Source organism: Salvelinus alpinus, chromosome 9 (assembly GCF_045679555.1).
Source record: "Salvelinus alpinus chromosome 9, SLU_Salpinus.1, whole genome shotgun sequence".
In the NCBI taxonomy this organism is placed as follows: domain Eukaryota; kingdom Metazoa; phylum Chordata; class Actinopteri; order Salmoniformes; family Salmonidae; genus Salvelinus; species Salvelinus alpinus.
In genome coordinates this window covers 24,789,047-24,814,549 of record NC_092094.1, presented here as the reverse complement: position 1 = coordinate 24,814,549, position 25,503 = coordinate 24,789,047, and the positions used below count along the sequence as shown (strand labels likewise).

Sequence of the window (25,503 nt, the reverse complement as noted above, 5' to 3'; positions counted from 1 at the left end):
TGAATCATGCTTCACCATCTGGCAGTCCAATGGACGAATCTGGGTTTTGTGGATGCCAGGACAACGCTACCTACCCGAATGCATAGTGCCACCTGTAAAGTTTGGTGAAGAAGAAATAAGGGTCTGGGGCTGTTTTTCATGGTTCGGGCTAGGCCCCTTAGTTCCAGTGAAGGGAAATCTTAACGCTACAGTGTACAATGACATTCTAGACGATTCTGTGCTTCCAACTTTGTGGCAACAGTTTGGGAAAGGCCCTTTCCTGTTTTAGCATGACAATGCCCCCATGCACAAAGTGAGGTCCATACAGAAATAGTTTGTCGAGATCAGTGTGGAAGAACTTGACTGGCCTGCACAGAGCCCTGACCTCAACCCCATCAAACACCTTTGGGATGAATTGGAACACCGACTGCAAGCCAGGTCTAATCGCCCAACGTCAGTGCCCGACCTAATTCCCTTCTGGCTGAATGGAAGCAAGTCACCGCAGCAATGTTCCAACATCTAGTGGAAAGCCTTCCCAGAAGAGTGGAGGCTGTGATAGCAGCAAAGAGGGGACCAACTCCATATTAATGCCCATGATTTTGGCCATGTAGTGAATCTAAGCAAACCATGGCAAAGTTGAATTACAATCATAAACCCAGATTTTAGTCAGTATCCTATAAATGACAAGTCAATCTCACAAATGGGCCATTTATAACTATTTGTAGTTCTCCCAGAAAATAGCCTAACATTAGAATTACTCAAACTCTCCTGTCTGATTTATCTATAATTTGCACATGCGCAAAAGGGATGTATTTACAATTATAAAGAGGTTCAACCCTGAATGCTGATTGAATGAAAGCCGTGGTTAATCAGACCATATACCATAGGTATGACAAAACAAGTATTTTATGTTAATAACCAGTTTATAATAGCAATAGGGCACCCTAGGGGTTTGTGGTATAGCAAATATACCACGGCTAACGGCTGTTTCCAGGCACTCAGTGTTGGTTTACGCTGAAGACCAGTACTTAGCCGGGGTATATTGGCCATATACCATACCACCTTGTGCGTTATTGCTTAATCATAGCAGTCAAACGACTTACATCGACATCCATTGATCGAAAATTATCTGGCGAGTTTAATAAGGGCAAATTATATTTTCTCTTGCAACATATTCAAATGAGTTTATTACGTCATTTCATAGTTCACAATAATCATTATTTTGATGAAAACCGAATTTTGCTTCTAACCTAGTTACAGGTTATGTCGATATTCCTTCTTAATTGTTTCCATAACATTATGGGGAAATTGTTTATTGTATAAACGTGGCAAATCCTCTCTTGATGTGGGGGGGAACAATTGGCTAGTTTTCAGGCCTTTTGGGTGGGTTTTGAGTCATCATTGTGTAAACATTTTTACTAGACCTGGCAACCCTGTATAGGGCGCTCACACATTACAAGTGACTTGAAGCAGAAGCCACATCTCCGTGTGATTTATTTCTATATTTTCCCCCTTTTAGGTATGAATGTGATGTCGAACATATTTGTTAATATCAGAATGTTACGGATGTTACTATGTGTTATTTAGGCAGTAGAAAACTTGTTTAAAACGATATGTGTTATTTGTGTGCAGGGGCGCAACTTTCACTGGGGATGGGGAGGTCATGTCCGCCCCCACATTCTGAAATTGCATTTTTGTGCCCCCCCAGTTTTATCATTTCAATGTGATACAAAAATTGGCGGGTGTGCTTTAGGACCATGTGGGCGCCTCAGAGCGGTCAGGTAGGCTGTTGGGAGTGTTCAGGAGGCTGGATTTAAGACCAAGCGGACACCACAGAGAGGGTTGATAGGCTGTGTGAAGGCAAAACTTCTGGAAGGCTGGCTGGACCAGCACGGGAGAGTTAAACATAGTGTGTATGTGTTGCGCTCTTTCACCGAGTTGTAAACGGAAGCAGAGCAGAAACTGGCTACTCTTTAGTTGATTGATGTAGCTGGAAAGGTAACTGCTGAAAACAACTAAACTAGTGTTTATTCGCAGTGTTGAGCTAGTATTGTAACTGACATGTGACGTTAGCTAATGTTTCATCCCCTCTCTGTCTGAGGTTAATGAATAAGCTACACTAGCTAGTAGTAGCTACCACAGCCAGGTCAGCCCTAGCCTCTAAGTTAGCTATCTGTCAGATAGCGATATGAGGTGACTGTTACTAATATCTAACAGCTGTTGTTTTGTAGCCTTTGTTTCGTCCGTTTCAACAGAAGTAAATTAACTTAGCTAGCTTTCGCCAGTTGATGTACAGTTAGAGGGAGAGCTGCCCAAAAGTTGGCAAATGTTAGCTATTTCTTTTGCTTCAATCACACTAGACCTGAATCAAACGATGTGACAATCGGCCAAACGACTGAAGATTGATATTGTGAAATTTTTTCAATGCAGTGAGTTTTTATTAGTCAATATGGTAACATTATTGATCTGTCTGTTTCTCTAGCTAATTCCCTACACTTCACACTGACATAGTAATAAACAGCTCTAACGTGACAGGCTTCTCTGTCATGGTGCACAGTAGAGGTCTGCGCCTGACTGATTTCTTCATCCCGCTCCTGCCTGCACCCACAGCTTTTCATACAGCACCAGCTGGCTTTCTGTCCGACTCCCACCCGCTACCGCAAGAACTGGTCCCAAACCCAACCACAGTCCCACAATGCTATTTTAGGCGTATGTGACGCAGCTCACTTGCAAGCCTTTAATAGAGATTCTCACATTGTCAAGATCAGCCAATATGCTAGATGTAGTTTGAAGAGAGCAGAGTTGGAGAGACATGCACTTTCTCTTGAGCTATTTATATAGCCCATCCTTTAGGAGTGTGAAGATTTTCAGAAGGAGAAATATGGGTGATTAATATTTAGGCATTTCTAGGCAATGTAGTAAACTATAGCCTAATCATAGGCCTATTTAGGAATTACATTTCCTTGAAAAGTTAACTGTCCCGTTCTTCTCCGCGCATGCATAGGCTATAGCCTACTCAATTTAATTGAGACCACACGCCCACATGATCGCGCAGGTATGGATACTGAACTTGAAGCAGTGTAACGGATGTGAAATGGCTAGCTAGTTAGCGGGTACGCGCTACTAGCGTTTCAATCAGTTACGTCACTTGCTCTGAAACCTAGAAGTAGTGTTGCACCTTGCTCTGCAAGGGCCGTGGCCTTTGTGGAGCGATGGGTAACGATGCTTCGTGGGCGACCGTTGTTGATGTGTGCAGAAGGTCCCTGGTTCGCGCCCGTGTCGGGGCGAGGGGACGGTTTAAAGTTATACTGTTACATTGATGCTGTTGACCCGGATCACTGGTTGCTGCGGAAAAGGAGGAGTTTGAAAGGGGGGTGAGTGTAACGGATGTGAAATGGCTAGCTAGTTAGCGGGTACGCGCTACTAGCGTTTCAATCAGTTACGTCACTTGCTCTGAAACCTAGAAGTAGTGTTGCACCTTGCTCTGCAAGGGCCGCGGCTTTTGTGGAGCGATGGGTAACGACGCTTCGTGGGTGTCAGTTGATGTGTGCAGAGGGTCCCTGGTTCGCGCCCGTGTCGGGGCGAGGGGACGTACTAAAGTTATACTGTTACAGCAGCAAGAATAATAAAAGCAACCCTTACGTTTTGTATAGGCCTATCGGATATAGCCTACCTTTTAGGTGGATGTTTTGCAGGCAGTGACAATTCTTAGTAATCAATACTTATTGTAGTGTCTTAGCTCTTATTACTTATTTATATAATAAGAAAGACTGAATACAAGAAATTGAACTGGAGCTTCACATGTACTAAAAACGAGTTAGTACCACAATAACATAGAACAACACTGCGGGTGACCATGGTTCTCCATTCTTAAAGGGGACATCAGTAATTAACAGAACATAACATTCCTTCTCTTATACAATCAGAGTTACTTTTACCAAACCACAACTGAAACATTTCCCAGAACTTGTTGTAGTTATTTTGCATCTTTTGATTTGAACTTGAACAGTTAGTTTTTGTTTGTTTGTTTATAAGTCCAGTCTGTCTGGTGGACGGTGCCTTCGTTCTGGGTAGCGTCTAGGATTGTCTCGAGGCTCCTGAACATCCTCAGTGTGTGCTTGTTCCATTATAGCTTCTGCTATAGCAGCACCTTCATCAACACGTTCCCTTCTTTCAGCCTGGGGTCTCTTTACTGCCCCACCGTCTTCTACAGTTCCTTGTGTGTCACTCTCAGGAGCTCTCTGTGCCTGTTCTCTCTCGATTGTTGTGCTGTTTTCCGTGGAATGCATTTGGTTAATGTGACGCCGCCACATTATGTCTGGGCTCACTTGAACCTGGTAAGTTCTGGGTCCCGTTTGTGTATGTACGGTCCCACTTGTCCATTTCCCTCCCCTTCTGTAGTCTCGCACCATCACTTCCTGTCCTGTTTGGAGATGGCGCTCCCGGCCACCGGAGAGCATCTTGGCTTGTTTGTTCAGCACTTCATTACACCTGTTTGGCTTCATGATGTCCAGCTGTGTGCGGAGAGGCCTCCCGGACATCAGTGCGGCTGGGCTTTCATTTGTCGTGGCATGTGGGGTGTTTCGGTAGGAGGCCAGGAACTTGGCCAGTTTTGTTTGCAAAGTCCCTTCGTCTCGTTTTGCTGCACGGAGTCCTTGCTTTAGGGTTTGCACAAAGCGTTCTGCCAGCTATTGGTGGCAGGGTGGTACGGAGCTGAGGTTGAGTGTTTGATTCCATTTACTGACATGAATCTTGTAAACTCGTCACTTACAAAAGCTTGCGCGTTGTCACTTACCAGCTGCAGCGGAGATCCGAAGCGTGCAAACGTTGTTCTGAGACACTCTATCGTCTGAGCTGAGGTGGATGAGTCAGTGCAAAACACCTCTGGCCATTTGGAATGGGCATCAACTATAACCAGAAACATGTGCTTTTCAAAGGGACCAGCATAGTCCACATGAATTCCCTGCCATGGCTCTGTGGGCCATTCCCATGGGTGGACTGGGACAGGAGCAGGCATGTGAAGGGTTTCCAAACATCCGCTACAGTTCTTCGCCATGTTTTCTATCTGTTGGTCCAGACCGGGCCACCAGAAGTTGCTCCTTGCGACCAGCTTCATTTTGACAATTCCAACATGACCTTCATGTAGTTGCTGCAAAACCTGATGTTGGCATTTCTGGGGTATCATGACTCTCATTCCCCACATCAAACATCCTTGGTACGTTGTAATTTCATTTCTCTGCTGGAAATACGGAGTCAGCTCCTTTCTGCCTGTAGCTGGCCATCCTGACATGGTGTATGTGTACACTTTTGACAAGGTCACATCTTTCCTTGTCTCCTGTTTGATAACTGTGCTTGTGACTGGTAGTGCCTCGAGCTGAGCGGTATGGAAAATGTCCACTGCATCCACACTCCTTTGTCTTTCTCTTGTACACGGCAGTCTAGATAATCCATCTGCATTTGTGTGGAGGGACGACGGCTTAAACTCAATGTCATACATATGACTGGCAAGGAACAAGGCGTATCGCTGTAACCTGGCTGCTGTCATTGCCGGAATGCCTTTCTTTGGACTGAAAATGGAAAGCAACGGCTGGTGATCCGTAACCAGTGTGAAACGCTTGCCATATAGGTATGCGTGGAATTTCTTGACGCTCCACACTAGCGCCAGTGCTTCTTTGTCGATTTGTGAGTAGTTTTTCTCTGCATCATTCAATGTTCGTGACGCAAATGCAACTGGCCTCTCTGACCCATCTTTCAGTGTGTGTGAAAGGACGGCACCTAAGCCATAAGGGGACGCATCACAAGCCAACTTCACTGGCAGTTCAGGGTCGTAATGCATCAGGACCTGTTCAGATGTGATGAGCCGTTTTGCCTCAAGAAACGCATTTTCACACTGTTCTGTCCACCGCCATGTCCTATTCTTTTCCAGGAGCTGATTTAGAGGCTGGAGTACTGCTGACAGGTTTGGGAGGAGTCTTCTGTAGTAATTGATCAGTCCCGTAAAAGATCTCACTTCTGTGATATTTTGTGGTCGTGGTGCCTGTACCACTGCATCAATTTTGTCCTGTGTTGTGTGCAATTCATTGCGGTCGATTTCATGTCCACAGAAGACAATCTTGTCTTTGAAGAACTCACACTTCTGTAAGTTTGCCTGTAGACCATACTCTTTCAGTCTTTTCAGGACCTCTTCCAGGTTAGCCAGGTGCTCTTTGTCGGTGCGTCCTGTTATGATCATGTCATCCAGGATACACTGGGTTCCTGGGATTCCTTTCAAAATCTGGTCAATAGTTCGTTGCCAAATGTCTGGGGCTGATGCAACGCCAAAAACCAGGCGGTTATACCTGTATAGACCTTATACCTTTGTGTGTGTTTATTGTCAGGTACTGTTTGGAGCTCTCTTCAACCGGTAGCTGCAGGTAAGCCTGTTTCAGATCGATTTTACTGAAGTGTTTCCCACCAGCTAGTGCAGCAAAGATGTCATCCAGATGTGGCAGGGGGTATTGGTCCACATGCAACATTGAATTCACAGTTACCTTGAAATCCCCACACATTCTAACAGACCCGTCTTTCTTTACAATAGGAACTATGGGTGTGGCCCATTCGCTTCTGTCCTTCTGTGCACTTTCGTCAGGATCCCTGTATCCTGCAAGCGATCGATTTCCGCTTCCACCTTTGGTCTCAGGGAGTATGGAACAGATCTGGCTTTGCAGAATTTTGGGGTTGCGTCATCTCTTAGTACAAGTTTTGCTGTGAAGCCTTTTACTGTTCCCATCTGATCACTGAAAACTGTGTTGTATTTCTTCCGCAAGTGTTCCAGTGTTTGGTCTGTGCCTTTCTCTTTGGACTGGAACGTGTGGAGCATTTTCAAGTCACACCAGTTCAGCTTTATTTTTGAAAGCCATTCCCTGCCAAATAATGGGGGGCCAGTTCCAGGCACCACATACAGGTGTAACTGTTGTGTTTGCTCCCCATAACTCACTCTGACCTGCAACACCCCCATTGGGCTCAATCTCTCTCCTGAGTAGGTCTTCAGCAACACATTTGTGTTCTTCAGCTTGATAGCCTTGAAGTGCTCATTGTAGACAGTAGTGGAAATTATAGACACTGCAGATCCTGTGTCCAGCTCCATTTGGAGGGGTTTGCCTTCGATTTCTGGTGTCACCCATATTATGCTACTGCTGGGAGAAGTCACTGTGTTTAACTCCATTTTACCAATTAATCGTTCATCTGAATCACTGCCACTGTTCTCTACTAGTGCATTCACAGACCCTTTAATTTTCTCAGTTTTCCTGTTGTGACTTAATTTTGCTCTGCATGCTCTTTGAATGTGCCCCCTTCCACTGCATTTGTGACAAATTATGTCTTTGAAACGGCAGTCCTCTGCTCTGTGACCATCTCTGTCACACCTGTTGCATTTTTCGGCCACACAGGGGAGCTGTCGGCTGCGTGAAAATTTTGTGCAGGGAAGTTTGTGATAGGTCAGTATTTCTTTTACTTTGCAACTTAAATGCATCTTTAGTCGCGATTTCCATTATCACAGCAATTTCAACAACCTTTGCAAACATGAGATCTGATTCTGTGAGCAAACGTTTTTGAATGTGTTCATGTTTCAGTCCACAAACAAATCTATCCCTTAATGTGTCATTTAGGTTCTCTCCAAACTGGCAATGTTCAGACAGTTTCTTCAACTCTGCTACATATGTACTAACACCCTCCCCCTCGTTCTGATCTCTCTTGTGGAAACGAAAACGTTCCGCGATGAGGAGTGGTTTAGGTGATAGGTGATTTTGCAATATCTCCACAATCTCTGTGAATGTTTTATTGGAGGGCTTCAGAGGGGCAGTCAGATCTCTTAGCAAACTACGTTTTTGGGCCAATTAAACTCAACAACGCTGGTACTCTCTTGTTATCAGCAATGTCGTTTGCAATGAAGTACTGTTCCAGTCGTTCAATGTAAGTTGCCCAGTTTTCTTGCGAGTCATCAAACACATCTATTTTCCCGATGCTAGCTATTCTCTTTACCGCCGGCTCCACGGGTCTTTGATCTGCCGCCTCGTTCTCGTCAGCTCTCCCCTCGTCGTCACTGCTTGCTAGCTGTTGTGCTACAGGGTCAAAATCTTCCTCTCTTCCTATGAGCTCCATCTGCATTCGTGATGTACACTGCAGGTAATCATCCTCGTTGCCATTGTAGTGTCTTATCTCTTATTACTTATTTCTATAATTAGAAAGACTCTGAATACAAGAAATTGAACTGGAGCTTCACATTTACTAAAAACGAGTTAGTACCAGAATAACATAGAACAACACTGCGCATGACCAAGGGTGCTCCATTCTTAAAGAGGACATCAGTAATTAACAACATAACACTTATTGAAAATGAAAAGGCGCAACGTTTGCTCTATATAGTAGCCTAACAGGCTAACTACACCGCTTGCGTTGCGTGTGGTGTAGAAATCTATGTTATTCAATTATTGCACCCACACTGCTCGCGCGCGTCAACGAGCGTCTGCGTTGCCAAAGGGCTAAAATAGAAATCCTTTCTATTTCTGACGCAGATCGCACTGCAAGTCCTGCATCTCCCATCTCCTCATTGGTTTATAGAAGTAGGTAATCACGTGCCATCTCCTCATTGGTTATACCCACGTGGGTGATTGAAAGATGAACTGTGTTCCCGGTCATCGTGGTAATACTATGAAAGTTTAGATGCCAATCACCATATAAGTTCAAAGATGAAAAAGCCTGGAAGGAGGAGAGATGACTAGAAACGATTCGGTTGGCCGTTTTATGTGTGGATTACTTGTCGGAGTAGAGGACCTTGTGCATTTCAGGTAAAATAACAACTCAATGTTTATATCCCAGGACAAATTAGCTAGCAACAGCAAGCTACCTAAATACGACAAATTAGCTAGCAAGTGCAAGCTACCTAAATAGGACAAATTAGCTAGCAAGTGCAAGCTAGCTAGCTAAATTGCCATACATGTTTAATGCTTTTCGACCTGTCCCCAAATTAATGTCATTGGTTCAGAGTTTGTTTTGATATTTTAACCTACGTGTCGTGATTGCGCTTGGTGTGGGGGGACAAAATACATATATGCACGATGGCACACGCGCGCAGCCGGTTTGGGTTCTGTATAACCTATGTGCGCGTTGTGCCTTTTCCTTTTCAATGATGATTACATTTCGATTGCACTTCGACTCACGTTAGTTGAGCACTCTCCACTTCTGTCCATTATCAATATTTATTTACAGACACTGTAGTAAACTACAGTCTAATCATATTTAAGTTCATTTAAATTAACTGCCATGTGATTCTCCGCCCATTTAGGCAGCCTTCTCTATTTCAATGAGACCACACATAGTTGGCGCACTTGAACTCTCACGCCCAACTAGGAGAGATATGCTACTGATGTTGAAGCAGTGAATTCTGAGTATGAATAATGTGAAAAATATGTGTTTTTAATACAATAGGTAGGCTAACACATACAAAGCAGAAAGACACTGTTTCCAAATAATCTGTGGGACAACAAAAATACATTTTTTTCATCCCAAAGTCCCTGCTCCTGCCCACAGATCGTTGCAATGATCTCTGTCAGGACCTGAGGCATCCTGCAGGAATGCAGCCCTCTATTGCACAGTCAATACACAACACTATGTTCATCATGTCTTAGCAGGATCAGATGGTGACAGTGTCCCAGCAGGGTCACACAGCCAGGGAAGACCAGTCTACTGAGCTCAGGTGAATTTTGCAGTATATTAACAATATCAGTGAATGATACAAAGTTCCATCTTGAATTGATGGGTAGACCTACAGTAGCTACAGGACAGCAGCTTAAGCTTAAAGCTACAGTCTAGGATCTGGGAATAATGGTCATTTCAATTATTGAACCATTGATTATATTCCTGGATAATGTAATGTAATCATGTACACCAAGGTCAATCTTTGTCATGTTTCATTTTAGGAGGATCAGATGGTGACAGGGGTCTCAGCAGGGTCAGGCAGCCGGGGAAGACCAGTCTGTGACAGAGCTGAGGGGAATTTTTGAAGATACAACACTTTATTCTCTCTGTGCAGCAAACACTTTACAAGCCAGATTCTATTTTAAGGCAGTCTGATAAACCTCCAAAGTTGATTTACAAACTGTATCAAGGGTTGCTAGAGGCTAGGGGCTCCCGAGTGGCGCAGCGGTCTAAGGCACTGCATCTCAGTGCTAGAGGTGTCACTACAGAGACCTGGTTAGATTCCAGGCTGTATCACAACCGGACGTAATAGGGCGGCGCACAATTGGCCCAGCGTCGTCCGGGTTTGTCCGGTGTAAAACAAAATTGTAAGGAAGACATGGTAGAAGCTATTGCTGATGAATGGATACAGATATGTTTGAATGCCTAGTCATGTTCATATAATCTCAGACATAAATTACTGCAGTTCAAGACCATCCATATAACGTACTATATGTCAGTGAAACTGAATATCATGCACTCAGAAATGTACTTCCTCTGCTGGGGGTGTAAAACACAGAAGGGGACATATTTGCATATGTTATGGTCTTGTGAAGGCTGACTGAATTCTTGCAAAGAGTATGTTATTTTATCTCAGCAAATCTACAGATTCTCCCTTCTACCTGTTTTTGTTTGCTTGGAAATGTTGATACTGGAGACTGTTATCAAAAGAACCTGTGTAACCAAGCATTTATAGCGGCTAAGAAATGCATTGTCATTAATTGGAAGGTTGGTTATCCTCCCCCAATGTCAAGTTGTGTACCACTAGCTTTGATTTATTACCAGACTAAGGGTATACTGGGCAACTTTCATCAGGTCTGGATGCCTTATATGGAATACAGTACAACTAAAGGAGCCTGTATTGAAAACATGCCCACGTCAGGCGAGATACCTATTTAGGAAATTCCTAGCTGCTGGGCTGCTCAGACCTGTCCCTGGTGGTCTGCCGTCCTGTGGGTTGTCACTCTGGCCTTGGCCAAACTCACTCAAAATAAATAATGAATGTTTCACTAAGATCCTAAAGCTGAGTGGGGTGTGTTGGGTTGGGGCGCTGCAGGCTGGTGGACACCAAAGGACAGGACTGGCCGACCTAGCTATATTGTGTGCAGTTAAAAAGAGCTCTACAGTACTATTAGGCCTATGATATTAATGATATTAAGTATTTGCTGTTTTTGTGTATTAATGTATGTTTGAGGTGTGTTTTTTTGTTGTTGTTTTTTTGCTTCTAAACCATTCCCTTGGGAACTTTTAAAAATGTATGGTGCGAGCTGGGAAGGAAATTGAGTTGAGTTATTCATTAGACTGATGGGGATCGGGCTTGCAGGCGGCTTGGGCTGGGTGGTCGGTCTGGCTGAAATTTTATATAGAGGATGTCTTAATAAAGAAGATCAGGTCTTTGTATTTTTTCAAGAGTTGTTCATTTGTTACGCTATTGGTTAAAGGTGCAACACAATATTTATTATTGAATTACCTTTGATCTAGTTCAGTCTTGTTAATCAGTTAAACATTTAACAATGATCTCTTACCTAGCTTGATGACTGTGAGCATTTTTGCTTACTTTTTGTTGTTTTTTTAATGCAGGAAATAAGCTTTAGTGTCACGACTTCCGCCGAAGTCGGTCCGTCTCCTTATTCGGTCGGCGTTCGGCGGTCGACGTCACCGGCTTTCTAGCTATCGCCGATCCACTTTTCATTTTCCATTTGTTTTGTCTTTGTTTTCTACACACCTGGTTTCTATTCCCCAATTACATGTTCATTATTTAACCCTCTGTTTCCCCCATGTTTGTGTGCGTGTTTGTATATAATGTTCAGGTCGTTACTTGTTGGCTGGTATTGTTTGCCGGGTTCGTTTGTCACGCCCTGACCTTAGAGATCCTTTTTATTCTCTATGTTTGGTTGGGTTAGGGTGTGACTCGGGTGGGAAAATCTATGTTTTCTATTTCTTTGTTGTTTTGCCGAGTGTGGTTCCCAATCAGGCAGCTGTCTATCGTTGTCTCTGATTGGGGATCATATATAAGTTGTGATTTTCCGTTTGGGTTTTGTGGGGTGTTATTTTCTGTTTAGTGTCTGTGCCTGACCGTTTTCGTTTTTGGATTTGTTATTTTTGTTTGAGTGTTTCTTGTAAATAAATATCATGAACACTTTCCACGCTGCGCTTTGGTCCACTCTTCCTTCCACCGACGACGAGCGTTACATCGTTATTACGCCCGTTATTTACGAGTGACCGGTAAATTCAGGCACCTCTAGTATTTGTTTTATACTGGTGCTGTTCGTGGAATAAATTACCTTGTACACTAATCTCTGCTCTCCTGCGCCTGATTCCATGCACCAGTTACCCACAACCTGACATTTAGATTCCCAAAACAATTCTGGGGGAGGACCACGAGACTTCTCGCCAGGTTGTGTCCCCCGCCACTTCGAAAACCAAAGTGGCGCCACTGTTTGTATGTTTAGACCACTTGAAAATTAGCCATTAGCTGTTTTGCTAGCTAGCTTGCTAGAAGGCTGCTCACTTGCACAAGGTGATTTCGTGATCAGCGCTGCAATCTAAAGAGTTAAGTACGAATTAATACAAGTTTATACATGTTTTCTTTGTTATTAGGATGAGTTTGTATACTGATAGAAATGAATACATATGTAATAAATATAGGAACAGTATATACAAGGATAATTCATGGTGATAATAAATAGTGAAATACGTGATGCAATTAAAAAAGGTTAAAAGGTTTGTAATTGCATTTCATAGTGCCAATTTGTATTTGCATTTGTATTTATTATGGATCCCCAACTCTTCCTGGGGTCCAGCAAAAAACATTACAATACATTCATAACAGATTTCACAACATATTAAGTTTGTGCCCTCAGGCCTCTACTCTACTACCACATATCTATAACCCAAAATCAATGTGTACATGTGTGTATAGTGCATATGTTATCTTGTGTTTGTGTACATATGTATATACAGTTGATGTCGGAAGTTTACATACACTTAGGTTGGAGTCATTGAAACTCGTTTTTCAACCACTCCACAAATTTCTTGTTAACAAACTATAGTTTTGGAAAGTCGATTAGGTCATCTACTTTGTGCATGACACCAGTCATTTTTACAACAATTGTTTACAGACAGATTATTTCACTTATAATTCACTGTATCACAATTCCAGTGGGTCAGACGTTTACATACACTAAGTTGACTGTGCCTTTAAACAGCTTGGAAAATTCCAGAAAATTATGTCATGGCTTTAGAAGCTTCTGATAGGCTAATTGACATCATTTGAGTCAATTGGAGGTGTACCTGTGGATGTATTTCAAGGCCTACCTTCAGTTAGACTGCTCTATCAAATATCAAATCATAGACTTAATTCTAATACAATAAACACACAGAAATACGAGCCTTTGGTCATTAACATGGTCAAATCCAGAAACTATCATTTTGAAAACAAAACGTTCATTTAAATATGGAACCGTCCCGTATTTTAATGAACGGGTGGAAAGCCTAAGTCTAAATATTGCTGTTACATTGCACAACCTTCAATGTTATGTCATAATTATGTAAAATTCTGGCAAATTAATTACGGTCTTTGTTAGAAAGAAATGTTCTTCACACAGTTCGCAACGAGCCAGGTGGCCCAAACTGCTGCGTATACCCTGACTCTGCTTGCACTGAACGCAAGAGAAGTGACACAATTTCCAGAATTAATATTGCCTGCTAACATTAATTTATTTTAACTAAATATGCAGGTTTAAAAAATATATATACTTGTGCATTGATTTTAAGAAAGGCATTGATGTTTATGGTTTGGTACATTTGTGCAACGATTGTGCTTTTTTCGTGAATGTGCTTTTGTTAAATCACCCGTTTGGCGAAGTTGAAGTAGGCTTTCTCAAATCGTCAATAGCCTATAGTCGCATCATGCAGCCCATATATGTTTTAATTTCTAAGACATTCTAAGGTTTGTATCATTCACAACTATAGTTGCCAAATAACTCTAAATCTAGCGTATAGGACCTGCTTCAAATGATCACTTTTACTCTAAACATAGACACTTCATATGCGCATTTGCCCCGGAATGGAAAAAATATACTTTCTAGTTCAATTATATTCTTCTTACTATAGAATCATATAATACACAATAATGGCACAGGACATATAAGCGGACAAACTGAATTGGTTAGGCTGTGATTCAATGATAAATTAACAGGCACCGCATTGGTTATATGCAACGCAGGACAAGCTAGTTAACCTAGTAATATCATCAACCATGTGTAGTTAACTTGTGATTATGTTAAGATTGATTGTTTTTTTTAGATAAATGTAATGCTAGCTAGCAACTTACCTTGGCTCCTTACAGCCACAAGGTCCTTTTGATGCTGCACTCGCGTAACAGGTGGTCAGCCTGCCACGCAGTCTCCTTGTGAATTGAAATGTTATCGGCCATAATCGGCGTCCAAAAAGGCCGATTACGGATTGTTATGAAAACTTGAAATTGCCCCTAATTAATCGGCCATCGGTCAACCTTTAATCTGGAGTTCAATGTGGAAGTAACACCATCCCTGCATAGGTCTCTCCATAGTCCTTCATAAAGATTAATACCCAGATCTTTTCCCCATCTAAGTCGGGGTTTGTCTAGCTCAGGCAGTGTTAGTCCTGACATAAGAGCATCGTAAACACGGGAAATGGTCTTGAACAGTGGTTGGTCTGCATGGCAGAGTTGTTCAATAGGTGACATCTTAGGTAGGTCCCATTGTCCCTTGAGTCACCCTAATAAAATTTCGTAGTTGTAGGTAACTAAAGAAGTCCCTGTTAGACAAGTGGTATTTCTGTTTCAGCTGTTCGCAAGAGATAAGAATTCCCTCATAACAATGTTCCAGATGAGTGATATCCTTATCAGACCATGGTCTAAAGTTACTATTCTGGAAAAACATAGGAATCAATCTATTGTTCCATAGAGGGGTTTTAGGGGAAAGAAATCCCTCTCGTCTTAACAGCTCATGCAGTTTGCACCATGCCAGGACAGAATGTATAATTAAAGGGCTGTCTGTGATGGTTTGTATAGATTTTCATTTTTTGTAAAACAATTCTGCTCCAGTGTCCTCATTTACCTCAAACTTTTCAATGTTCAACCATGAGAGAGAAGGACCATTGTCAAACCTCTGAGCCAGGAATCTAGACTGCACAGCCCAGTAATACATTCTGAAACTGGGGAGATTTAAGCCCCCTTGACCGTAATCAAGGGTCAACTTATCCAAGTTAACCCTAGGGGTTTTGCCGTGCCAGATAAACCGTCTGGTCAGCTTGTTGAGAGAGGAAAATGATTCTGCGGGCACAGGGATGGGGAGAGATTGAAACAAATATAGAAATCTGGGCTGGACATTCATTTTAATTACATAAATTCTACCCAGTAGAGTGAGAGGCAAGTCCATCCATTTACACAGGTCACCATCCACCTTTTGCAACAAGCTGGCCAGATTGAGTTAATAGTTAAGAGGTTGTTCAGGTTACCATCCACCATTATGCCCAAATATGTGAAGCCCATATGCAACCATCTAAAAGGAAACGTATGCTTAATGGTCAAAGACAGACAATGGTAAAATTTAGCTTTTAATCAAAATTGACCTTATATCCAGAGAAAGAACTATAATACTGTAATAGGTTCTGTAAGTGAGAGAGGGAATGTTCTGGGTTCGTTAGAAATAAGATAAGGTCGTCCGCAAAAAGTGATAACTTATGGGTATGGGGTAGAGGTCGAACGATTAATCGGAATGGCCGATTAATTAGGGCCGATTTCAAGTTTTCATAACAATCGGAAATCGGTATTTTTGGACACCGATTTGGCAAAAAAAAATTTTTAAAAAAAAATCATGTACACCACATCTTTATTTAACTAGGCAAGTCAGTTAAGAACACATTCTTATTTTCAATGACGGCCTAGGAACGGGGCAGAATGACAGATTTTCACCTTTTCAGCTCGGGGGATTCAATCTTGCAACCTTACAGTTAACTAGTCCAACGCTCTAACCACCTGCCTCTCATTGCACTCCACGAGGAGACTGCCTGTTACGCGAATGCAGTAAGCCAAGGTGAGTTGCTAGCTAGCATTAAACTTATCTTATAAAAAACAATCAATCAATCAATCATAATCACTAGTTAACTACACATGGTTGATGATATTACTAGTTTATCTAGCGTGTCCTGAGTTGCATATAATCGATGCGGTGCGTATCGTTGCTCTAATGTGTACCTAATCATGAACATCAATGCCTTTCTTAAAATCAATACACAGAAGTATATATTTTTAAACCTGCATATTTAGCTGAAACAAATCCAGGTTAGCAGGCAATATTAAACAGGTGAAATTGTGTCACTTCTCTTGCATTCATTGCACGCAGAGTCAGTGTATATGCAACAGTTTGGACTGCCTAATTTGCCAGAAATTTACGTAATTATGACATAACATTGAAGGTTGTGCAATGTAACAGAAATATTTAGACTAATGGATGCCACCCCTTAGATAAAATAAGGAACGGTTCCGTATTTCACTGAAAGAATAAACGTCTTGTTTTCAAGATGATCGTTTCCGGATTCGACCATATTAATGAACTACGGCTCGTATTTCTGTGTGTTATTATGTTATAACTAAGTCTATGATTTGATAGAGCAGTCTGACTGAGCGGTGGTAGGCAGCGGCAGGCTCGTAAGCATTCATTCAAACAGCACTTTCGTGCGTTTTGCCAGCAGCTCTTCGTTGTGTGTCAAGCATTGCGCTGTTTATGACTTCAAGCCTATCAACTCCCGAGATTAGGCTTGTGTAACCGATGTGAAATGGCTAGCTAGTTAGCGGGGTGCGCGCTAATAGCGTTTCAAACGTCACTCGCTCTGAGACTTGGAGTAGTTATTCCCCTTGCTTTGCATGGGTAACGATGCTTTGAGGGTGGCTGTTGTCATTGTGTTCCTGGTTCAAGCCCAGGGAGGAGCGAGGAGAGGGAAGGAAGCTATACTGTTACACTGGCAATACTAAAGTGCCTATAAGAACATCCAATAGTCAAAGGTTAATGAAATACAAATGGTATAGAGAGAAATAGTCCTATAATTCCTATAATAACTACAACCTAAAACGTCTTACCTGGGAATATTGAAGACTCATGTTAAAAGGAACCACCAGCTTTCATATGTTCTCATGTTCTGAGCAAGGAACTTAAACGTTAGCTTTCTTACATGGCACATATTGCACTTTTACTTTCTTCTCCAACACTTTGTTTTTGCATTATTTAAACCAAATGGAACATGTTTCATTATTTATTTGAGGCTAAATTCATTTTATTGATGTATTATATTAAGTTAAAATAAGTGTTCATTCAGTATTGTTGTAATAATGTTGTCATTATTACAAATACATTTTTAAAATCAGCCGATTAATCGGTATCGGCGTTGAAAAATCATAATCGGTCAACCTCTAGTATGGGGGCCCACCTCAAAGCCATGTATGTCAGGGCATGTTCTAATAGCCTCAGCCAATGGTTCGACGGCGAGAGCGAAGAGGTGGGGGCTAATTGGGCAACCTTGTCTGTTCCCCTTATAGAGAGGGAACGAGGAGGAAGTAATCCCATTGGTAGCAATCCTAGCTTTAGGAGATTTGTAGAGTGATTTTATCAAATTTACAAACACGGTGCATAAACCAAACTTTTCCAAGACGCGAAAGAGATATGGCCATTCAACCCTATCAAAGGCCTTTTTTTCGGCGTCGAGGGAGACTATAACACTAGGTATTTTGTTTTTGTTAGCAAGGTGATTTATATCAAAGAACCTTCTGAGATTATTGGAGGACAATCTATTAATTATGAAGCCAGTCTGATCTGGGTTGACCAACAAGGGGAGACATGACTCCAGTCTCTTAGATAGCATCTTGGTGACCAGTTTACAATCTGTGTTAAGGAGAGAGATTGGTCTATAGGCGGTTCCCTTTCTTGTGAATTACTGTAATCACCGCTTGAGAGAAAGACTCTGGAAAGCAGTTGTCCTCCCCAGATTTTTTAAGTACCTTCATAAGGTAGGGCACCAACAGCTCCTTAAATGTTTTATAGAACTCTGGAGGGAAGCCATCCTCCCCAGGAGATTTATTAGAAGGTAAGGATTTAATGGCCTCCAACAATTCAGGGACTGAGAACTGTTCACTCAGGCGCTCTCGGTCTTCCTCTGACAGGCATGGGAGGTTGAGAGAGGAGAGAAAAGAGTTTATCTCCTGATAGATCATCGCTTGATTGGGAAGTATAGAGGTCTTTGTAATATTTCTTAAAAGTATCATTAATTTCAGTAGGGTTGAAAGTTATCTCGTTAGTAAGAGTTTCTATAGCATTAATTGTCCTCTTACTTTCTTCTGCTTTCAGTTGCCATGCCAATACTTTGTGTGCTTTTTCTCCAAGTTCGTAGTAACGCTGTTTTGATTTAGTGAGGGCCCTCTCAGCCTGATATGTGTTCAGAGTATAATATTTCAGTTTTTTTGTTACCAAAAGGTCTTTCGTCTGGCGTCTTTGGTAGGTTTTCTCTAGCTCAGAGATTTCAGATTCAAAGACATTCAGTTTGGCACTGTGTTTTCTGTGTTATGTGTTAAGTTTAATGCCCATTGTAAATCTTTTAAACAGCAGACGAATCCTTTGTCCTCTCAGTATGGAGGATTGGAATGTGTGAGTGGGCCCTGTGGAGAACCTACCTCAGAACAGTAACATGCCATAAATGGTGGAAACAACGATAGATGTAATATGAAAATGAATGTTGTTTTTGTTATGTTATTAATGATGACGTTATAACGAAACATTGTAACTTGAAGAGTTTTCATAATATGTATCTGATGTTTGTATCCTGTACGTTGTGTGGAAAATGTCCAGATCAAATAGAATGTTTTTGTAAAGATGAAATGTTAAGTTAGTTGTCTAAATTGGATCTGAGTAAAATCCATACCTTGCCTCGTAACTAGTTACGCCCAGAGAACTTGCCATAAAGACAGAAACGCCCCTTTCTGACCCAAGGGTATAAAACTTGTGAGTTAAGAATGTACAATTCAGACAAGGTGACCATGCGCTGCAGCCAAGGTTCGAGTAGTCGTGTAACAGATGTATATCGTACTCTCCTTGCGTTGTGTTTTCTCCTAATAAATCACATCAGCCAGTGGTCCCAGTTGAGCATCATTTATTTCTGCTGTTGTTGTTAAATGGGAAACAGCAAGTTAGTTGTGCAGTGCTTAACGATATTGATGGCTGCCGATGGCAAAATCTGTAGCATGAAGATAACTGTGTTAGCAGTGGGCTTATGTGACCATTACATCGGTGTATGCTAGCTAACACACTTAAAAAACCAGAAAGACCCTCAATCCCTAACAGGTACCATATACCCACACATGTATAAATCAGTAACGTACAGCAAACTTGTACACATTGTAAAATATAAAACAATATTCAGAACGTGACCTACCCCTTGCATCACATTTTCATACTGGGAAGACCTGACGTTCGCGATCTCCCCCTATCTGCAAGCGGGGCCAATCACAACACACCTTATTGTCAGAGTTGAACCAACCAATAAGAATGCTTGAACATTAAATACACATTTTTTTAGAGGCAAGTGGAAACATAACCAACCCTGTTACATTCTCCCCTGCTGAATTACACTTGCATACTATAAAGAAACAAAATGAGGTATGTAATACCTTGCAATACATATGTCACCAAATATTCCAGTGCAAAGACTATTCTCTAAAGTGAATTAGGGGAATTCAAAGACCCCGTAGGAAAACATGCCTGTTACATGTTCAGTACACTCAGTGACAATAATAACCTTAGACAGAAAAACCTTGGCCTGCTTGACCTCTGACCCATGACCTCCATGAGGTCTCTTGAAAGTAAAAAAATAAATGTAAAAAAATAAAATGGGCTTCAGACTTGGATTCTAATCCTACACCGGTATTCTAATGAATTCTGTATGAAAAACCCTCTGTGTCTGCATAGTCTCTATGAGTCTCACTGGGCGTTTCCTAACCCGACCAGCCCCTGGCCAGCCACAGGCCTAACAGAGTTATCATTACGTTTAACCTGTTCACCTACAACCACCACTGGTGGGTCACTGTCCACAGTCAGTGGATAGTCAAGGTCAAGGGTTCTGTGACTGTTGCTGGACATTTCTTCTCCAAAGGTTAGCTCTGACATGCTTGTGCCACCAGTGGCACCCTCAGAATGTGGTGAGTTCTGAGGGTCCCTCGCCAGTGGCCCATCTTCCAGCACATCTGGGGTCTCTTTTTCAGAGGGATCCGACTGTGTTTCCTCCGAGGTCTGTTCTGATACCCACACACTAGTCCTCTCACCGATGTCCATTTCTGGTATATCGTTCATGGATGAGTCCTCCATCTCCTCACTCGGATCCTCACGGTCTCCCGTATTCGGTGTCTCCAAGGCAGTGTCAGGGAGAGGCAAGAAGTTTACAGGCATTATCAGATTATGGTGGACCGTTTTCTCCTGGCCAGTCGACATGTCCTGTATCTTGAAGATGTGAATGTCACTATTCTTCACCGTAACAATATAGAGGTTGTTCTCCCAACGATCCGCCAGCTTCCTCTTTCCACGTTCACCCTTATTTGCCAGCAGCACCCGATCACTGACCTCCACTGGAGCTCCTCTGATCTTCCTGTTGTAGAGGCCCGCATGCCTCTTCAGCTGTTTGGTTGCCGACACCTGTATCATCTCCATGGCCTCCCTCAGGTCTCTCGTCAGGGACTTGATGTACTCGTCATAGTCTTGCAGCACAGTCCCAAACATCATGTCGACAGGCAGACGTGGGGTTCTCCCAAACATCAACTGGAAAGGGGCGTAGCCCGTGGTTTCATGGACTGTACAGTTGTAGGCGAAGGTCAGCGACTTCAGCTTCTGGGGCCACCTGTGCTTCGCTCTCGTAGGTAAAGCCCTGATCATGTTTCCCAGCGTTCTATTGAACCTTTCGACTCCCCCGTTACCCATCGGATGGTAGAGAGTTGTGTGCGACTTCTGGACTCCTGCAGCACTCAACAACTCAGCAATCAATTTACTTTCAAAGTTGGCCCCTTGGTCAGAGTGGATACGACGAGGAAAACCATACACACAGAAGATGTTGTTCCACAGCTGACGGGCCACTGCTTTAGCTGATTGGTTCGGACACAAGAAGGCATGGGCCATCTTAGTAAAATGATCAGTGACGACCAGAACATCCAAGGACTTGTTGTTGGAGTCAGCAGACCAGAAGTCCACACACACCAACTCGAGGTGCTCAGTCGTGATGATGTTCTCCAGTGGAGCTCTGGCCTCTGGCTCGGGGGCCTTACTGAACACACACCTCTTGCAGGTCTTGACATACTCTCTCACATCCGACTCCAGACCATGCCAGAAGAACCTCTGTCTCGTCAAGTACAACGTCGCTGTTGCCCCTATCTGCAAGTGGGGCCAATCACAACACACCTTATTGTCATCAGAGTTGAACCAACCAATAAGAATGCTTGAACATTAAATACACATTTCTTTAGAGGCAAGTGGAAACATAACCAACCCTGTTACAGTCGCAACCCCAAAATGCAACATGAGGTTGAAAAGGACAAAATAACCCCTTAACAATTTATGCTAAGGATGAGTAGCTGTGTCTAAGTGGGTGAATTCAAGCAGAACCAGACAGTTATTCTATCTAAGGAATCGTGTGTCTACACTGCTTTCATTCCCACGCTGGAACCATCTATACACGGCTGATTAGCAGTCCGTAGAAGACCCCTTTTCAGAACGAGGGCGAGGAAACAAACCACTAAGAGAAAGGGCACTGACATCGTGTGGACAATCAGAGACTTACACCTGGTAACAAAAGAAGTGCCGCCATCAGAGGAGAAGAGACACCCCATCGGAGACCTTCGACAAGTAATTACACCATTATATTCTGACCCATAAGAGCGGCAGTTCGGGGCAAGGTGTTAGGGCTAAACTAAGCATAGTTTACAAATCTATCCAAGTGTGCTTTTCTGTCGTGCACTCTCTTTCTCTTTCTAAATTACCCATTTTGGGTAACACGTGTCCTATTGTGTTGGCCCACTAGGGACATGTTTCATTGTACTAAGTTTATATAAAAAGCCTAGACTGTGTGTTTGTGTATCTTATATTGTCATTTAGCTTGTTAGTAAATAAATAATCAACTCAATTGGTGTGCTACGGAATGATTTAGTGAGACTCGGGTTTGTGCAGATTCACTTATTATGCGACGTTCAGGATGAGACTGTAGAGGAAATTAATTAATTAGCGACTGCTGTAAAATCGATATTAATTAATTGAATCACGTAATTATAAACAGTTAATCATTCGATGAACAGCAGTCGTCACATTAATCAATACAACGTTACGACAGAGGGCCAGATATTATGGGGTGTTTGTCAGTTCTTTAAAATCCATCTTCAGCTGTTCTAAGCTGCCCTTCATAATGTCATTTGACCCCACATGAACCATGAAGGTATCAGCCCCCGGTGACTAACTCACAGCCTCAGGAAGCAACCTGGCGATATCCTGAACTTTTGCCCCAGGAAAACACAAAGTCTTTGCCCCAGGTACAGATATATGCCTCACCATTGAACTCCCTATCACAATTGCCGGAATGATCCAGCCTCTGCCGTGTCTCGAAGTAGATTGCGAGGAAAGAGCCACAGAACTCACTTGAGGGCTGCTGAGAAGCCGGTTGCGTGCAGGACACAACAGCCAAAGGGACAGAGCTCTGATCCAGAGTGCACGGCCCAGCTGAGGGGGGCCGCGGTGGTCCAGGCTGTGCCCAGGCAGTTGATTGACCAGGACAGGGAGAGTTAGCTGGAGGGGCATCCACAGCCAAGGAGGGAACACCCTGGCAGAAAACCCACTGGTACATGGGCTCTAAGTGGTTTGAAAGTCTTAAGTCCGGACGCGGGGTAAGAAGGCATGCATCCATTTACGCTCACCTGGAGTCGAGACAATGAGCATCCATTTTCTGGTTCAAGCTAGTAGAGGGGTGCAGTGGCAGAAATTGATCATAGTCCAGGAAGGTCCCATTATGATCCTCTTGGATGTTTTGATAGGAAGCATTTAAAGAGGGATACTAAGAGGGATAATAAAAAATTACTGGTTTATTGAACAGTTGTAACAGCTTGAGAGAAGATATTTTGTGCATTTGTGAAACATTCTATTTTGTACATTTAAAAACAAAATATACATTTTACCTCCATTTAACTAGGCAAGTCAGTTAAGAACATATTCTTATTTTCAATGACAGCCCAGGAACAGTGTGTTAACTGCCTTGTTCAGGGGCAGAACGACAGATTTTTACCTTGTCAGCTCGGGGACTCGATCTTGCAACCTTTCAGTTACTAGTCCAACGCTCTAACCACTAGACTACCTGCCGCCCCATGTAAATGGTTGATGATTTTATATGAAAAACACTCATTACAAATGACTTGAAGCCGAAGCTACATCTCTGTGTGATTTATTTCTATACTTCCCCTGTTCAGGGGTATAACAGTTGCAGATATAGCGAGGATTTATGTTTTTATATTGAGTTTTTTTTCTCATAAAGAATACAATGTAATCTTTGAGCCATGAGTGCTTCTTAGATACTGACATACATAATGTCCAACAATGACAAAATCCAACTTCTGCTAAGTTCAGACCACCAACATTATTTTCTCAGACAGAACACAGCTAAATGATTTCTCCCCTGTGAGTCCTCATGTGACCTGTCAGATTGGTGCCAGTCCTGAAACATTTGTCACAAAAACGGCAATGGTATGGTTTCTCTCCTGTGTGGATCCTTATGTGTGCTTTCAGATGTTCACTCTGAAAGAAGCCTATGCCACAATCAGGACAGACATATGGTTTCTCGCCTGTATGAGTCCTCATGTGCACTCTAAGATGGGACCCAGTGCTGAATCTTTGGCCACAATCACAACAGTGATGTGGTTTCTCTCCTGTGTGAGTCCTCATGTGCACTGTCAGCTTACTATTCCTTGTAAAACATTTACTACAAACATTACAAGAAAACTTAGCTGCACTGTGAATTTGAAGGTGATCTTTCATACTTTCTGTGGATTCGATGCATTTTCCACACACACCACAAGGATGTTCTTTATCCATTGTATGAGTTTGCACATGATTCACTAAAGAACCCATGTAATGAAAAGACATGCCACACACCTTACAATGACAAGGAGCATTATGACTTTGACTGGGTGATTTCAGAATGGAGGACTTTGTGGAATTCCTACCCTTATTATTGACGCGAGAGCTCTGTCTTTTTACTGTCCATGTTTTATTTGATTTTCCGCGCTTAAAACCTGACTGAGGGACTCCACTTTCCATCCCATTGACAGTTGCACTGTTTTCTCTCTGAACTGCAGAACAGTCTACTGCAGCAAGAGTATGAGAGTCACTGGTTAGTTCTGATACCGGGTAATCCTCTTCATATGGTTCGGTATTGATCGGTTTAGTTGAGGTGCTGGGTAGAGAGACTCTCTCTCCGTTAACTTCATTTTGACCATGATAAAGATATGAGTGCAGAGTTGGGTTCTCATCACAGTCACCTTTCACACAAGCAGGAGTGAATATGGAGTCTTTGGTATCATCTTCTAGCCCTTGAAGCTGCTCTTCCCACTGACTGGTTCTGGGTTCCTCCTGCTCCTCTTTAATCTGTGTAAACTCTGGGTCCTCCTGTCCCGGACTGGGGCTCCACTCCTGCACACACTTCTGCTGATCAGGGTGAACCTCTTCAGGCACACGGAAAGTGAGCTGCTGGAGGTCTGAATAAAGTAGAACGCAAACGTTGTCATGAGACTGCAATCATCATACACAATGACAGCAGGTGAGTTTACAGCATGAAATAGAAAACGCAAATGCTGATAAGAATCGTCCTATAAATACAGTATATTTTGTTACATACAAAATACAATTCAAGGTAACTAGACAAACCAACTAATGACCCAAACCTGCTCTGTGCAGCTTTAACTCTGGTTTAAGGGCGATTTCAAGCAGCCTTTGCAGACGGTCGTTTTCATCCTTTGAACGGGAAACTTCTTCCTGGTACTCAGTTATTGTTTTTTCAACTGCCCCGAATATCTCATCAACAGCAACTGCTAATCGCTCGTTGAGAAACACCCGTAACAACTGTATTTTAGACATGTTTAGATAATGCAAGTTACAGCTAGTTACCTTTGTGCCTTAACCGCCGTAAAGCAGGCAAGAATAAGTACTTCCGGGTCATGGATTTTTGGAATCTTTCAGAATAAGAGACCTGTCCTGTATACTTTGTAAATTAATAATTAGGGAGAAAATGATGGTAAATGTGCACAATTATCAATATATGTTATACTACTTATCCCACAAAGAATAATTAAAAGTCACAATAATCACTTATTGCATGTACATTGTGTCACAGTAAAAGATCGGTGCTTCTACTCAGGGGCACTTCTAGTTTCCTAATCCACAGTTTACAACTATTTTGCGGCCATTAAAGAGGGGCCAATAG

At 42.5% G+C, this 25,503-nt stretch overlaps 1 protein-coding gene and 1 long non-coding RNA gene across 3 annotated transcripts; one reads left to right on the top strand and one right to left on the bottom strand.

Annotated features, from left to right (window-relative positions):
* Positions 1 to 337: 337 nt before the first annotated feature.
* Positions 338 to 12,117, top strand: LOC139584545 (uncharacterized). The gene is made up of 2 exons (XR_011676782.1): positions 338 to 9,712; positions 9,936 to 12,117. It is a non-coding gene; the product is annotated as an uncharacterized lncRNA (long non-coding RNA).
* Positions 12,118 to 23,093: 10,976 nt separating this feature from the next.
* LOC139584542 (zinc finger protein 37 homolog) lies at positions 23,094 to 25,432 on the bottom strand. 2 transcript variants are annotated; one of them, XM_071416536.1, is made up of 2 exons: positions 25,188 to 25,432; positions 23,094 to 24,778 (listed from the first exon to the last, which is right to left on the bottom strand). In XM_071416536.1, the coding sequence occupies exons 1-2, from the start codon at positions 25,237 to 25,239 to the stop codon at positions 23,685 to 23,687; spliced, it is 1,146 nt and encodes a 381-aa protein (XP_071272637.1). In that variant the 5' UTR covers positions 25,240 to 25,432; the 3' UTR covers positions 23,094 to 23,684. The 2 variants fall into 2 exon arrangements, with proteins under 2 accessions (XP_071272637.1, XP_071272636.1); XM_071416535.1 differs by having other exon boundaries at positions 24,965 to 25,257.
* Positions 25,433 to 25,503: the final 71 nt, after the last annotated feature.